The 16,070-nt window shown below is 39.8% G+C and overlaps 1 protein-coding gene across 3 annotated transcripts in view; it reads right to left on the minus strand.

The window, feature by feature from the left end:
• The window catches only part of pcsk5b (proprotein convertase subtilisin/kexin type 5b), a 79,858-nt gene that overhangs the window by 28,484 nt on the left and 35,304 nt on the right, over positions 1-16,070 (minus strand). For all 3 annotated transcript variants that reach the window (XM_042420760.1, XM_042420762.1, XM_042420761.1), the window contains exons 12-19: positions 11,913-12,101; positions 11,330-11,466; positions 10,647-10,778; positions 10,326-10,428; positions 6,062-6,255; positions 3,668-3,752; positions 1,312-1,415; positions 1,063-1,201 (exon numbers count right to left, since the gene is read on the minus strand). In XM_042420760.1, coding sequence (XP_042276694.1) covers positions 1,063-1,201; positions 1,312-1,415; positions 3,668-3,752; positions 6,062-6,255; positions 10,326-10,428; positions 10,647-10,778; positions 11,330-11,466; positions 11,913-12,101 — 1,083 coding nt within the window. The remainder of the gene's footprint in view (positions 1-1,062; positions 1,202-1,311; positions 1,416-3,667; positions 3,753-6,061; positions 6,256-10,325; positions 10,429-10,646; positions 10,779-11,329; positions 11,467-11,912; positions 12,102-16,070) is intronic.

Below are 16,070 nucleotides of genomic sequence, written 5' to 3' on the forward strand. Positions count from 1 at the left end.
TGAGCAGCGTTTGCAAAGAACTGGAAGCTTAAAAATGAAGTAAGAAGTGAAATTTTGAACACAGTCATAATCAAAACAAAAACTGGATTAGAAAATATTGGGAATAATCCTTTAGGAGTAGAAGTCCAAAATTAGGCAACACGAAAACTTAGTTGTCACATTTACCGTCCTGCTTGTGTGGAGAAAAACATTTACTGGAAATAATCTGATATCAGTTTTGGGGATCAGGAGGGAGCTGACAGAAAATGAAGGAATCGAGTAAGGTAAAAGGTCAAGTGAGTAATAAATAATTCAAGGTGGGAGAGAAAAATAGCAGGGAGACAAGTCCTCTATGAGGACTGATAAGAAAATGAACAACAGACAAGGTGTCTGAGTCAGCGGAGGAGTTTGACTGTGGGTGTGATGGAGGGAAAGTGGTCATCAAACAGGAATATGAGTGTTTACTTGTTCCTTCACTCCTTTTTCTAGTCATCCAAGTTAACATTTTTAAATAGTGAAGAAACACAACTTTGTGTGGGGAGAAAACTGCACACAGCGATAAGACTGAAACACTGGTGGCACCAAGAGGCTGTCCTCAATGGCTTGTTAGAAATTGTGCAATTTCAACACATTCTAAAAGTTGAAACAGTGAGGGGGTACCAGTTTTATCCTTTCACAGTAAACTCCAAATGACAGCAAAGTCCTATGCAAGGACACTTATCCTTACAAAAATACAAAATAACAATTCTTGCTGAGTCACAGTTTTAAATACATGTATAGTGCAACAAATTCTCTGTTTCTTTTAGAAGAGATGTTGGTATTTGAATCATCTGCTGGCCACTTTCTCAGAATATTAACGGAGAAACCCGACAACAGGGAATTGCAAACATTGTGTACTACGGAAAGAACAAGTTATACTAGGAAAGGCTCAACTGAGGTAAAGTTAAAGAAAAAAAACAGGAAATTTGCACTTCACTTGCTAGAGCTCTAGATTTTCTTGTGTTTATCTCTGTAGACGAGAGCTGTGAAACCTCTTCATGAGTGCTCTGTGGTGTACAAGTGTTGGCAGGTGTGCTGACTCACTTCTTACAGGACCTCTGCACCTGCCCATTGTCTGCGTTCTGCTCTGACAGGTAGTAGCCAGTGCTGCATGTTGACACGCACCGCCAGTCCTCGAGTAAGTAGCTGTCTGCACACTTAGTGCATGCCTCTATACCTGTGCCTGAAAAACACATCAGGGATGTTGTGATGAATTACAAATCAGCCAGACAAAGTACACGCTGACCTATACAATAAATGTAGCTCATTGTTAAATGTCTTATGACTTCCTACCTGCGCAGGTGGCACAGGCCCGATGGCAGGGCTCACAAGTCCTTCTGTGGCCGTTGTAATAAGTCCCTGGGTCACACGTCATCTGACACTTGCTTCCTTGAAGACTGGACAGAAAAACAAAAATACATTCATAACTTCCTTGTAAATGCCAGAAAAATATGTAAGCAAAAAAAGCTTTTATAATTTCCTTTAATTAGCAACAAAGAACACACACAGGCAGCAACACAGGTGAGTTTAGGAAAAGATTTTTTGGGCGAAAATGTGGGAAGAAGGAAGAAAACAATAACTTCAACACCGGCGATATGATTTCTCATGTGGGTGTTTACAACAGCGACTGGCCTTTTCGTTAATTTTTTAACAATTATGCAGGAAATTTGAACATTTTCTAGGTTAATTTAAAAAGGTAATCAAAGTGTATTTGTAGTTTTGACCAATATATACAACTGTTTTGCCAGATGTAGGGGTAGAGGTCAGTCAGGAAGTAGGTTTGGAGGTTATAAAGTCAGTTCTGTGAAGTCACAATGAGGACAGGTTGGTGAGCTCGCTGCGCTGAGCTGAAAAACAGCTGGTCTGTGTTAGCTAACGTTTCCCAGAAACGATCTTGCCTGGTTCTCTCTTCCTCTTCGGCTCCTAACCGACCATGAATGGTGAACTGAATGAGAGAAGAGATTGTGTGTGTGTATATGTGTGTGTGAGCATGTGTCTTACTGTGGTCTCGCTGGTGTTTAGAGGAAATTATGGCTTACAAGTGTCCCCACCTCCACCTCTGGCTATACTGAACACTTAAAGTTGAGTTCAAGACCGCAGTATGTTTTAAACGCTTCACAAGTGTTTCCTTTGTGACCTATCAGGAATTCCAGCGCTTTGAAACACCCTATCCTCTGTCAGGTCAAGTGTAGCTGGGGCAGCCTGAAGAGGCTACTGTGGAAGTGGTCAGAAAATAAACTAAACATGTCTGCATGGATAGCTAAATGGTTTAGATTAGAGGTTCTTCAAAGTAAAGATCACAACCCAAAATGGGCAACAGCACCACTTCTTGTGGGTCTCCGCATGACACGAGTATATGTGGGTTTTAATAAGGCTGGGTCACAGGGTGAAACTCAGTTTACTCAATTTGAGTCCCCAGTGGAAAACAGTTGGGAAGCCCTGGTTACACTGGATCATGCTGCGAACCAAAAACCACAGTGTAACACAATGTGCTTGTCTAAAATAGCAATACTGTATTCCTGCAGCGTGAGAGTGGTTGAACGCTGAAAACCACAACACTGACATTCAAGCCTAACTGATTCAAAAAGGGCAAAACCTGAGCTATTTGTACTAGTATGACAGAGGACTGACTGTAGAGCCACATGTGAACGAGCTTTGATTAATATCAGCAGCTCTGATAGCAGGAGTCAATTAAACATTAGTCTCTTCAATGCACACAACAACATTTTTAAAACAGGCGTTTCTTACTATAATTAAAAGGCACAAAAACAACCTTCTGTCAGTGTTCTCACTGCACTTGTATCTGGTCAGCTACTTGAGAATTTGTACCACGGCTCATTTGAGTCCCTGTCCTCTAATGCTTGAATGTCTTGCTTGAAAGATAAAAGTGTCAAATGAATGAAAAAAAAATGAAAAAAATGTTATGTGAATTGTAAAATAAGGGTAAAAAACTCAGGCGTTTTTATATAAGAACGAAACTCAACCTGAAGAAAAGGTTGCTGGATCCAGAATTACAAATCCATGTTGTGCAGATGAGCTCAGGTCAAATGTACTGAGCTTCATTTTAAATTTCAGTTAAGACTTCCAAAGACACAAATTACGCCAGGTTGAAATGATGCGAAATACATCTTAAAATTCCCATTTGGCGTAATGGTACAAGCATAAGTTTAGGAGAACATGGGAAACATTACGGCGGAGTATGCTCTAAACAAACGTTCACACGTGTTAGAGAGGGGTGAGATGAGCACACTTTCAACTCTGACAACCTTTCCTCAAAGGCATTCATCATGTTGCGCTTGTTTGTACACACAAAACGTGACATTTGTGTAAAGAACGGAAAAACAGAACTTGAGAAAGAAGCACACTGACACTTTTAGAATATAAATGCTTGAAAAATAGTTCTCGGGCAAATCCTTCAAACTTTCTGCAGCAGTTAAGAAAAAATGCAGAATGATTTCACTCTGTTTGCTATTAATTCTAACTACACCCTTGCTGTGGTAAAAATCAAAACACTGAAAGTTATAAAGTGTATAATCACAAGTCGGCAAGAGCAAGACTGTGGCGATGACACGGCTGACATTGAAAACAGCGATGCTCCAAAACTAATTAGCAGTTCTTGTTAGGCATGGCTCAGCGTAGCTCTGTTTACCTCATCCCAGGTTTACATTCTGTGCAGATATTGGAGGCGGTGCATTTCTTACAGTTCTCTGGACATCTCCTGCAAATGTTGGAATCTGAAAAACACAGGGCAAGCCAGTCATACACAGTGGCTAATAGGAACCAGAAGTCTGGTTGCATTGGAAATGAAGAAAGGGAGCAGAGGTGGAAGACAATGATATAAAAAAAAAAAAAAAAAAAGGAGGAGAAGAGGGTAGAATGAGGACGACCAGTGAGAAAAGTGGAGGAGGGAAGGAGAATAAGGAATAAGCAGAAGAAGGGGCAGATGAACAAAAGTGGAGGACAAAAGGCAGGAGGAAGAGATGGCAAGAGAGAGAGATAGAGGTGGGGGGAAGAATAGAAATGTCAAAAGGCTAAAGCGGCAGGGATGAAAAAGAAGATTGTAGTGTTGGTGAGGGAGGATAGGAATGTCGATGAATATTTCAAAAGGCAGACTAAAGGCAATGCCACGCTTTGAAACAATGCACATGGACACTTCTGCCTTCAGCAGCGACGAGGATTGCCGTAAAGATACGTGAATAACATGTTTTATTGTTCCTAGGAAACCAAAGAGTAGACTACAACTATTCATCAAAACTGTAATTTCTACATTTCCAATGGAAAAACATTGCTGATGTATGACACAACCTTTATGGTTTTGTTTTGGGAAGTCATTTGGTCAGAGCAGAGAGGAGGAGACTGAAAGTAAGTGCGGTTAGATTTTCAGGAATCTGACAATCATTGAAGGGTGGATGCAGGATATGGACAGGTCACAGACACATTTCCATTGGAAGAAAATCCACTTTAACTTTTGCCTCTAAGTTTTCACTTTCTCATTTCAGTTGAAAACTGCAGGTCGACAACAGTGCTGAAATGATTAGTTGTTTAACCAATTAGTCAAACAAGAGAAAATGACTAGACAATTTTGATCATTTACAAAGCAGAAATGTCATTTCAGGATTTCCAGCCCTTTAAATGTGAGGATTTGCTGCATTTCTCTGTTTGACATCATAGTATGTTAAAAAATATCTAGATTTTAGACTATTCATCAGAGAAAACAAGCATATGAAGACGTCATATTAGGTTCTGGCTAAATGTAATGGACCTTTTTATACTATTCTCAGAAATTTTATAGACTAAACAATTAAGCAGTTGATAAAAATAAACGCAACTAGATACATCCCTAGTCAAATAGTCTTTTATGGATCTATGTGATTGGCAGAAACTCTGCCATAACTTTTTTTTTTTCTGTAAAAGTTATGTCCACCAGTTGAATTCACCTCAGCTTGCTGTCATGTCTGACAAAGAGAAAATAAACTCTAGATAGCTCATTTAACACAACACAAAGCTCTGCAGTGCCAACATTTCAAAGGAAAAAAAATATCCACTACATCTTGGCCCGTTGAAATGTTATGATTGAATTTGGATCAGATCACATCAGATCTGCTGCCAAAGACTCTCGGAGCTGCCAGGACTTACACTATCTTGGCTGCGTACCAATATATAGACATAATTATAAGATATACATAGTTTCAGTCTCTCATTCCTGCTTCACTTTCATCCAGGCTGGCATACATCTTCAAGGCGAACGAGTAAGAATATACATACAGTTCATACTGTATGTTAACACATAGCTGTTTATTATAAAGCCGTGGTCAACACAGAGAAAACAAGCTGAGTTCTCCTAAACATAATCCCAAGAATCCTTCTGCAGATCTGTTCTATTTCATGATTTTTCCCAATTTAGTCTGGGCGAGAAAAAAAAAAAAAAAAATCAGCTAACAAGCACAGGCGTTTCAGTCCTTTTCGGTTCAGCAGGTGTATTAAAATAAACAAGTGGCTAGACGTTACATCAGGAATACAACAGCATCATTGTGAGGCAGTGAACGAAAGCAGTTATGACCACCTAATATTTTTTTTTGTGATGCAGTTACTAGAAAGAGTTTCCTAAAAGTCCAGTTTGTTTGCGACATTGATGGCGTCTTCTTTATGGAATACCTTCCCGCATAATAGAGAAGCAATAGATTTCACCATTCACTAATCTTAGGGACATCACACCTTAAGAATTTGATAAATAGGCGACAAAGTAACAATGGACTTGCCAAGACAAATCAATGACCCTGAGTAAGCACGTATCAATCACGGCTGAGCCACTGATAGATTTTGTGTTGCTGGTGGCGATTTGCTGCTGCATCTGCAGAACTGCCCAGTTGAGTTAAGTTTAAATGTTGTTTCATGCACATGGAAAAAAACACTAAGTTAGAAGAAGCTTATAACTAAGACCAACGAACGATGAAAAAAACCCAAGATTTAGGAAACAAATTGTTGACTACAATGCACACCATTTGTGCATTGTTGAGGCAGTTTGGCCAGAAGGGAAACGTACCTTGGTCGAGGTAGAAGCTGTCGACACAGGTGGCGACACATGTGTTAGAGCCCTCATTGAGGTGGAAGCCAGCCCTGCATGTAGTGCACTGGTCGCTACGGCTACCGACACAGGTCTCGCACAACGAGGAGCACTTCTTGCAACGTTTCCTATCATCACGGAAAAAGCCACTGGGACACTCGGACACACACATCCTGAAATGGGGAAAGAGATGAGATGGAGGGGGTGAAAGGAAAGAAAAGTGTCACAGAAGGCAAAAACAAATCATTAAATCACCTTATAGACATCATATTATGATTGTAGATTACCGTGATGCCAGTCTGCTTGAACATGATATTAAAAAGGACCAAATCGACATCATTGTTCCACGGTTAACAGCCGTCATCACGCAGTTCGATATAATGTTAACAGCTTCAAAATGTAAAACATATGTCTGACAAAAAACACATGGCTCTTGTGAGTGTTAAGCACATAATACTCTGTAGGTTTTTGTGCGTAATCATAAATAAAATAAGCTCAAGTAAAACATAATTTTATAGGACTCAATTTCCCACTGTATATTTAAACTTCATGTGTCAGTGGCACATACTGAGTCGGGACAAACAGATACAGAAGTAAAGGGGCTGAGTGTGTGCGTGCGGGTGCTATATGGTGAACAGGTGTAACATCTGTTGGATAACTTCACAGCCCTCCGTCACCCCCCCATTTCACCCGGAGGCTCCCTTCCTAAGGTGAAAAAGATCTCTGAAATCCTCAAGAGCACAAAACACACACACTCATGTACACACTCCTTAAGCCTTCTTCACACACTATGGACTTTTCTGCCAAGAAACACATATGGCACGTGTGAAACACATAATCCACGTGTGCACGTACACACTGCCATGTGTTCGTCCTCCAACTTCAGCACCGTTTCTCTGCTATGCTGAAATTATTATTTAAACAATAAAAATTACAAAAACACTATAATGTAACGCCTACATCAAGGACACCGTTAAATGTGAGAAACACTTTAAACAGCCTTTTCCCGACCACACTGTCAGTACTGGCAGATGTCTGTGATTGAGTCCTTGAAATCATATAGACGTGAAACTGTGGAAGAAGCAATTAAGATACATTTCACGTTTTTATTTTTATAACATGACCTTTACGCTTACTTTTGTATTTTTGGCCATCATTCCTAAAAGGCTATGATAAGATTTTAGTCACAAAATCACCTCAGGGGTGCAATAGCCACATTAAACTCACTATTGTTGGGAGGTGGAAACAAAAGTGAGCCCAACCGAAATGTCAGTTACCTTTCCAATAAAGCCGATAAAGCACGCTGACATGAACTGAAATTTTGTAACTTTACAGATGCATTTCTTTGCTTATGAATTATCATCTATAGTTATCACTTAGGACACACAGATAATTTCCTAAATATTTGCTTGTGGCAATACAGGGACCTAAAGTGTAGTTTACATTTTATAATATAAAGTTACACTTAGTGGGTTTTTAGAAGGTGGATATTAATATTTTTTTGATTCAATGTCCATAAATTTGACATTTTTTGGGCCATGCAAAATGAAGAAATACAGCAATTAAATAATTCTTACCACCAGAATTTATTCCTGGTGAAGTAGAAAACACGCAATAATAGACAATAATGTAGAGAAACTCTGGGACACTGAGAGTAAATTAATTACAAAAAAGAAAGAGAATGATCATAATTTAAAGAACATTTTGCAGATTTTTGGACTTATTGGACTTATGACGTGAGTTTCTACAGCCTTGTATATAATGCACAGACCTTTACACACACACAGAAATGCAAACAGCCTACAAAGCTCCACAGACCGACACACCTTTTGGCGAGTCTAGACCATCAAACACATATGTAGGGATGTAATTATCTGAACATTAAACACCACCACCACCACCACCCTTCGTCCTTCCTCCCACCACTCCCTCCAATCTTCACTCATCAATTGCTCCCTGTGGTGGCAGAAAAGGGCAACGCACCTCTAAAGTGGGCTAATGATAAGGCAGCGCCTAAGCTTGCACATTCTCATGCACCTGCATCGGTTTGCCTTTTATTAGTGCAGAGACCTGCCGACACAAAGGCAATTACAACAGACTTTGATCCTAATGGGATCCTAAGGGCACACACGAATGTGCACACATGCGCAAATTCACAGTCTCACACACACACACACACACACAGATTTAGACACACCATTAGACAATCTTATTCACATAAAGCTCTCCAACTAACAGGGAAAAGCGGTGACCTGTGACCTTAAATGGTGGCAAATGTGTAGAATTGCACACCAATAATGTGATTTTCTAAAATTCAAAAATCTTTCACAAAAAATGGTGACTCAAGGTCAGAAAGTTGTAACAAGCCAGAAATTATATCATGTGACACTAAAAAAACAAACTGATAACAGCAACAAGACACATTAAAATTTTACTCTTTTACGCCTTCATGTAGGAAACATACTGTATCAAGTTAAGTGGATAAAATTCATGCATAGTTTCTTACAAAATAACAAATTATGAGACAGAGTTCATCACTAAGATGATGGATTTTATTTAAGATTACGGTTAAAAAGCCTTTGAAAGATTCCCAATCTTCACCCTCGACTGGATTTTCCTGCTCTGTAAAGATTCATCCATAACCAGATTCAGACGACTGAAGATAAAGTCTTCGTAACTTTCTGATTGACACCCTCTGAACTAATATTACCTCGCTTCATTTGGCTGTCAACTCCCAGAGGACTTCAAGACTTCCAATTCTTCTAAAAACAATCAGACTTTGTTGGAATCACATCTGAGTCAGACGTATCTTCTATCTGTAGCTTTGTAGCTCAGATGCACTTTTTAAATTAAGAAACAAATTGGTTCTAGAGATACTTTTATATCTTCATATATACTTTGAATATCTGTAAACTGTTCCCTGAAGTGAGAGATTGAAAGGAATTTTAAACAATTATAATCACCACTTAAATTATACCACCTAAAAAAAATGTCCATAAGCAAAAATATATACAAAATTACGGAGCCCCAGAGTGGTCATAGAGTGAAAAAAAATATATATATATATTGAGGCCATGTTTTACTACATTGAGCGTTCGAAATGCTATTGTGTGCACATGACATACAGTTCGTTCCCATGTTTTGGTTCATTCGTGCACATGAGATAAGCGTGAGCCGAATGTACTGTATCAACGATTCAGTCACTATCATTGCATCTCAACTGATAAATACTGGTAAGTTTACTAGATTATCAGTCACCATGTGTTCGCTATAGTAGAGCCTTATTAACAGCTTATTGGCTTTATGGGGTTACATCAAGGTACATTCCTTAAAATCACTAATTCTGTGAGGCATGTTTTGTGCACCCACATATTCTTACGCACAGATGCAGTGAGCTACCAAGTGCACCGACTGTACACCGACAATTAAGGACTAAACTATAAAATCAACCTTAACTTGGCATCTTCACCATAATAAAGCCTACGTTGAACACATAGGTAGGCTCTTAACACGTAACTACGGTATGTCTTAATCCAAGTATACCCACCGTGCGTAAAGACCCACACAACTCATTCAACAACACTGATCACTATCTCCTAAATAAAAAAGAGCTATGTGGCAGCTGCATCTTGTGTCCATGAATGAACCAAAACATGGAAACAAATTATATCTCATGTGCACGCAATAGCATTTCAAACGCTTGATGTGGTAAAACGTGACCTCGATATATTTTTTTTCTCTCTATAACCACTGCGAGGCTCCATACAAAATATATAAAACAGGTGCAAAAGAAAAGTTTATTCACTCACTCACACACTTGTTATATGACTCATCTTTGTATTTCTTATCTCACCTTATGTTAACAATTTATGTTTATGTTGTTTGGCTCTGAATCTTTTTTTAACAACCCCCATATAAAACAGGGAAGGGGAAGACACAAGGTGGCGTGACGTAATTAACAGGTGAGGTTATCAGGGCAATATGCTCCTTCACATTCAAATTTGCACACGACAGTGCAGAATCAGCTTTTTTGATCTGTGATTTTAAATAAAAAACATTTATAAAACTAGATCATTTCCTACAGTTTTCATGTGCAAGTCTTAAAGTCTATACGTTTAATTATTTATTTTAAAAAATAGGTTACCATGTTGGTCATGTTGTGATTCTTTAATGTTCTATATTGAAGATTGGTAACAACAATGCACGAACAACATCGATACTGATGCTATAAAAGCAATCTGACCTGGTGTTGTTCTTGAACTTGAGGAAGTAGTGGAGGCAGTTAATGCAGTGATGGGGTCCGGGACCTTCACAGCCATTCTCGTTGCATTCAGAGTCGCAGGGGCCTGGAGACACACAGTGTAAAGGAGTAAAGCCCATAAGAATAGATTATATAGTCCAAATCACAGCCTTTAATAATACCCTTACAGCTAACATTGCAGTACAACTTACTGTCTTTGTGACAGGTCAGTAAAAATATCAAAAGACTTACGATACAAAGCAGGACATCGTGGCTGCTACTGTGGCTAACCTGTGTTGTAAGGGCTCTGGATTTATCACTCACCGTTGTACTCCTCTGTGAACTCCTCGTCGGTGGGCGTCAGCATGTCTGTGGAGCGAGGCTTATCGCTGCGCAGAGGCGAGTATGGGTGCACAGATGTGCCGTACAGCACCAGTGACCACTCCTTCAGCTTTCCTGTGGAAACAGCAACGTTGTAAAAGTCATCTTACAAAAACACACACACTGTCCTGATGGTGAGCAGCTGGGTGTCCTTTGATATTTATTTAATTTGTATATTTGTATGTAGAGCTGCTATTATGATCGTGTTTAACAACAGATGTGTAAGAGAGCAGTAACTCTATAGTCTATTCAGCTATAAAACAGGTATTTTGCTGCTACCATAAGTAGATTATATTACATGAATACTTTTAATAATCCCCATGAGAAAACTAGGCACAAGTTACACAGGATTGCTGTGATATAGGTAACAGCTTTTTAAAAACTGCTACTCCCCATTTTGAGACTTTATTATGTTGTTAACTGCTCAAAAGACCCATTAATTTAAGTTCACTGCCTCCGGAGCAACACGTGTGCCCCTCCTGGTCGTGCACTGAGTCCAGTCACAACTTTGTCTTTTCCACTTTGTCACTGTAGCTTCAAATTAAATTTAAAAATGCAAATTGAAATGTTCACCAATTTCTTTAATTTATTGAATTTTATTAAAGAAATGTGTAACTCTCTCATACCAGGTACTTTCTGGCTGCGGAGTTGAGAAGGTGAGTCATAGATCTCTAGGACCCAGTCGCCTGCTGCTTTCTCTCCCCAGCAGTGGGTGGTCATAAATTCCCAGTTCTTAAAACCCTCCATGGAGTGATCAAACAACCTACACATCAAAAATACACACACACATGCACACACACACACAGAAATCACACCAAGATATCAGATGAGGCAACAACTCAAGTATCGCACGTACCTGTGCAAACAATTACAACCAGTCAACCCAGTACAATCACAGTTTCTAATGAACTCGACAAACATTGTAGGACTGTGGTTTACTTGAGGTGAATGTAGCCTACATACAGTGCATTCAGTGTCCAAATTTAAAAATATATACTGTTGTTTACAAAGCAAACATAGAGGAGTTAATCTACGTTTTAAGAGAATAATGCAAATGTTTTTCAATGTAATACAGAAACATTAAGTATTTAACTACAAGTCACATTTTTCCAAATTTATAAGTAACTTACAGCAGTTTAATGTCACTGCAAAGACGCTGACTTGTATTCATTTATTCTGATTTAAATGTGGTCATAACTTGTTCTCTACCTGTTGGCAAGCAGCTGAGACTTGGTCCCTGAGGGTGAGGTCAGGTTGATTGACAGGTCCCCACGGCGAGGGTGTGTGATTGTAATACGTACAACCACATGCTCCAGGTAGATTACATGGTGGTTGGGGTTGTCAGTGCACCCGGTCGCCTTGTACACCGACCGCACCACATGCTCTGGACGGATAGTTCTGGAAGAAAGGATGGAAAAACACAGAAATGATGGAAAAATTCACCCTAAAAAGACAGAATTAAACAGTTGGTCACATTCCTATCAGTTGATGCATCAACAAAAGGAACAATTTGCAACCGCTACCCAACACCAATCCCTTTAAGCATCCACTAATGGAAACAAGCAAGTCATTAAGGCAGATTCAAAGTCTGAACTGATGTCAACATACTCCACCCACAATCCAAGACAAAAAGTGGGGAAAAGAATTTACGGAAATTGTGGCATTAACTAAGGAGATTTGCTGAGTGTACAAGTACATTTTGTTGCAGGAAAAAAATAGATATTGCAATTAAAAACAACAAAGAAGCAAACAAAAGAATCCAATCGATTGGGGTCTGATTAGCTTTTGGAAATATACAAGTATTTCAAATCAATCTTTTCTCACAGCAAAGCCTGAATATGAATTTCAAAGTAAACTTGTGTATTCAGTCATTGGGTGAAACTGAGCAGCCATCATCTTTACAGCACAGGATTGAATTGCTGAATGTCACTGTGTGTGCTGGTACGCTGTCATGTATCTGTAGCTTGTATGCTCGAGTGGATGCGCTTTTTTCTCCGAGGATGAGGACTACGGCGGTTTCACTATATTCAGACATTCTGCGCTGTCAGCTCTCGCCAAAAATACTGTTAGTGACTGACATAACACTCACTATTAAGTTTCAATATACTGAACTACCCCTTAAAAGCAATCACATGTATTTTGATTTAACTTCCTCCAAGCCTTCAACCTGCCAAAGAAACCAAGAAGCATGAGCACGATAAGAAAGACAAAGAACATTATTTGTTCTGCCTGCTATACACTGCTCGGCAGCAGAAAGATGAAACAACAGCCAACACAAACATCTAACGACCATTTGAATAACATCAGTAGTATGATCTAACATACTTCGATAGTGATACAATACCAGTGACAGTAAATTCAAGGCTAGTATAGGGGAACAATGAATACCATCTTGATATAAATTGCATATGGAGCAGCTGAGCCGACTCAACATATCAGCTCACTGCAGAACTAGATTACATGCAGATTTTATTCAATGGAAACTGAAACAGAGCTTGTTAATTACATTTGTTGGCAAAATACATATAAAAGGATTACTATAATTAATTTTTTTGCTGTAAGGAGAACGCCAGTGACTTGTACTGTTTGATCCTGTATTGAAAACAGCAATTACATTTTAGAGACTAAGTGATACAACACAGATGTTTATCATTGAGAGGAAAATTACCCTTGGGCAATTATGGTTAAGAATGTATTTAGTTGTGTAAAAGATGAGGCTTTTTCTTGGAACAACACATTCCTCATGTCACCAGCAACAGGGTGGCTCTTTTGACAACTAAGAGTGTTTTCACACCTCTTGTTCGTTTGCTCTGATCCAAATCAGTTGATACGTTGGTGAACTTGGTGCGTTTTCGACTTGGTTCAGTTTCTTTTCACACAGAGAAAAATCCAAATGAGCTGAAATGCAGCACCGCAAGCCACATGAGGACGTACACTTCACTCAATGGGCAGATTGCGGGAGCAAGAACATAAACACAGGGAGAAGGTCCTGGAGGAGGTCCATTGGCCAAATACAAGGTTGTGCGCTAGTCCAGGTCTGACATCAAATCATTCTGCGCCTAGTTACTAGCAACTGTTAATTTCGCTCATCCACATCCCACTATGCCAAGCTCAACTGGCTACGGGACCTGTTCAGCAAGTTTAGTGAGTACACCAAGTAGTCAGGTCAGATTGAGGTCGGATCATGTTCCCACCACAAACAAACCACTCCAGAGTTCATTTGGGAATGGACCGAGACCACCTCCTCTAAAGGGTCTCCATTTAACTGGACTAAAAAGTTTCCACGCTTTTCCCCCTTGGCGCGATTCGTTTGGGCAGGTGTGAACACAGTAATCACACTTGGGTGAGGACCAAAACAACCGCACCAAGACCCTTCAGAGGAGGCGGTCTTGGTCTGGTCCCAAATGAACTCTGGAGCGGTTCGTTAGTGGCGGGATCATGGTCCGACCTCAATCTGATCAAACTACCAGGTGTACTTGGCAAGTTTGAGCAAAACGGCTCCAATAGCCAGGTGAGCTCTGTATAGTGGGACGCCGATGAGCACATTTAGCAGCTGCTAGCAACCAGGCGGAGAATGAATCAATGTCAGACCTGGACTACTCTGTCTGAAAAGAAACCGAACCAAATGGAAAACACACCAAGTTCACCAACGTATCAACTGACTTGGACCAGAGCAAACAAACTCTTTTACCATTCAGTAATGCATGTAGTTTGTAGTGTAGTGTAGTTTTAAGTCAGTCATAAATGTGGTGACTTTAAATCATTCTGCTAAATGTTTTCTCAAAAGTTTATTGTGAATGTGATCATTTGAAATAATGAGGAAGTGATTGTGTTGACTGTGGGGTCAGTCCACTGATCATTGATTACTGCTAAGAATACCAATTTGTTTGTGAAAGGCCAAAATTGGCCCTCAATATGAAACTGTAACGATTTCCATTGGGAAATGTAGTTCAAATTGATAACAATGGTGCATAAATGCACCTGTCTCATATCAATTAGATCAGCAAATTAGTATGAAAGGAGCGGAAGTGGTTCATTATTCAAAGCGGCATGTTATGAATTGTTTTTCCAGAATGCCGACAGGTAAACAATCCATAACCAATTCTCCATTCGTCCTTCAACTCCATCTCTGATCATTTACATAATGGAAGGCTGACCGAGCTGATACTTGGGGGATAAATAGTCAATATAAGAAAACTGTATGAACTCAATCAGACTTCAAGGAATGAATAAAAGACAGAAAACACTGATTGTCTGTTTTGTAAAGTAGTCGATGACTATTTGGAAAGTGGACAGCAGTAATGGCTGGGGAGTCTAGGGCTGATATCACAGCTTTGGCTTCTCTATGACATAACACAGATAACTGAACCATACGCATGGGACCGAGCAGAGCAGATGCACAGCTGATTACCACCAGCCTGATTGCACACAGATCAGGCAGTTCTCCTGGTGCGTGCTCCAAGTGGAGTGAGGCGAGCGATTGCAGACAGACATTACCAAACGCAGTCAGAGGGGCCAGCCAAAGGGTGTGTGGGAACACAGCAATGAGGTGACGGCAGCACTTATGTAGTAAGTTACAAGAACACACACACATTAAGTATACACGTGTGGGGATGTACCAAGAAAGGAAAAGAGACACACATAGACCTGCTTCCAAAATACATTTACACAAACGTACTTCTTTCTCTCAGTTTTCCCTTCTTGTCTTACAATCACATGCACATTCATGACGCAAGTTGGTACAGAGACATAAATTTATACTTGACAAAGTGGTTCATAGGGGGGAAAGAATGTTTCAGGCTTTTTGGGGTAATTTAAAAACTGTTTTGTTGAACTGTTACACATGAAACTTTTATGACTTACTATATTCGCCCTCATCCCTAAAACAAAACAAAACAAAGCCTTTTGTTTCCTGGTGATTTCCTATTTTACTTCTTTGCAAGCATGTCATTCGGAAGGGTAATTCTCTTTATGAACAAGGTTTAAGCTGCCAGGAACTGTACAAATGTGTGACTGACCATTTCTTGCGTCTGTAAGGCTACTCATAAATACACTACATTTGGGAAAAAGGAGCTAAAATGGCAGTTTGTATTTCAACAACAGTGAGAATCTCTCCATAAGCCAGCACATATTACATGAGTACAGAGGCCAAAGCACGGCTGCCACTGACACAAGCTGGACTTTACATAAGCCTCATATGGACTGACTTGTGCACTGGAGCAGAACAGACAGAATGACACTGATAATGCTGCAGTCATTGGCCACCGAGCCTTCGACTGAAAGCAAACCAGTCCAGGGCCCAAGTTCAGCCAGCCACCCTAACACAGAACAGTGCTCAGGCTTCCAGCTGCATCAAGAATAACAAGC

This window comes from Thunnus maccoyii, chromosome 9, assembly GCF_910596095.1.
Source record: "Thunnus maccoyii chromosome 9, fThuMac1.1, whole genome shotgun sequence".
NCBI classification, from domain to species: Eukaryota; Metazoa; Chordata; class Actinopteri; order Scombriformes; family Scombridae; genus Thunnus; species Thunnus maccoyii.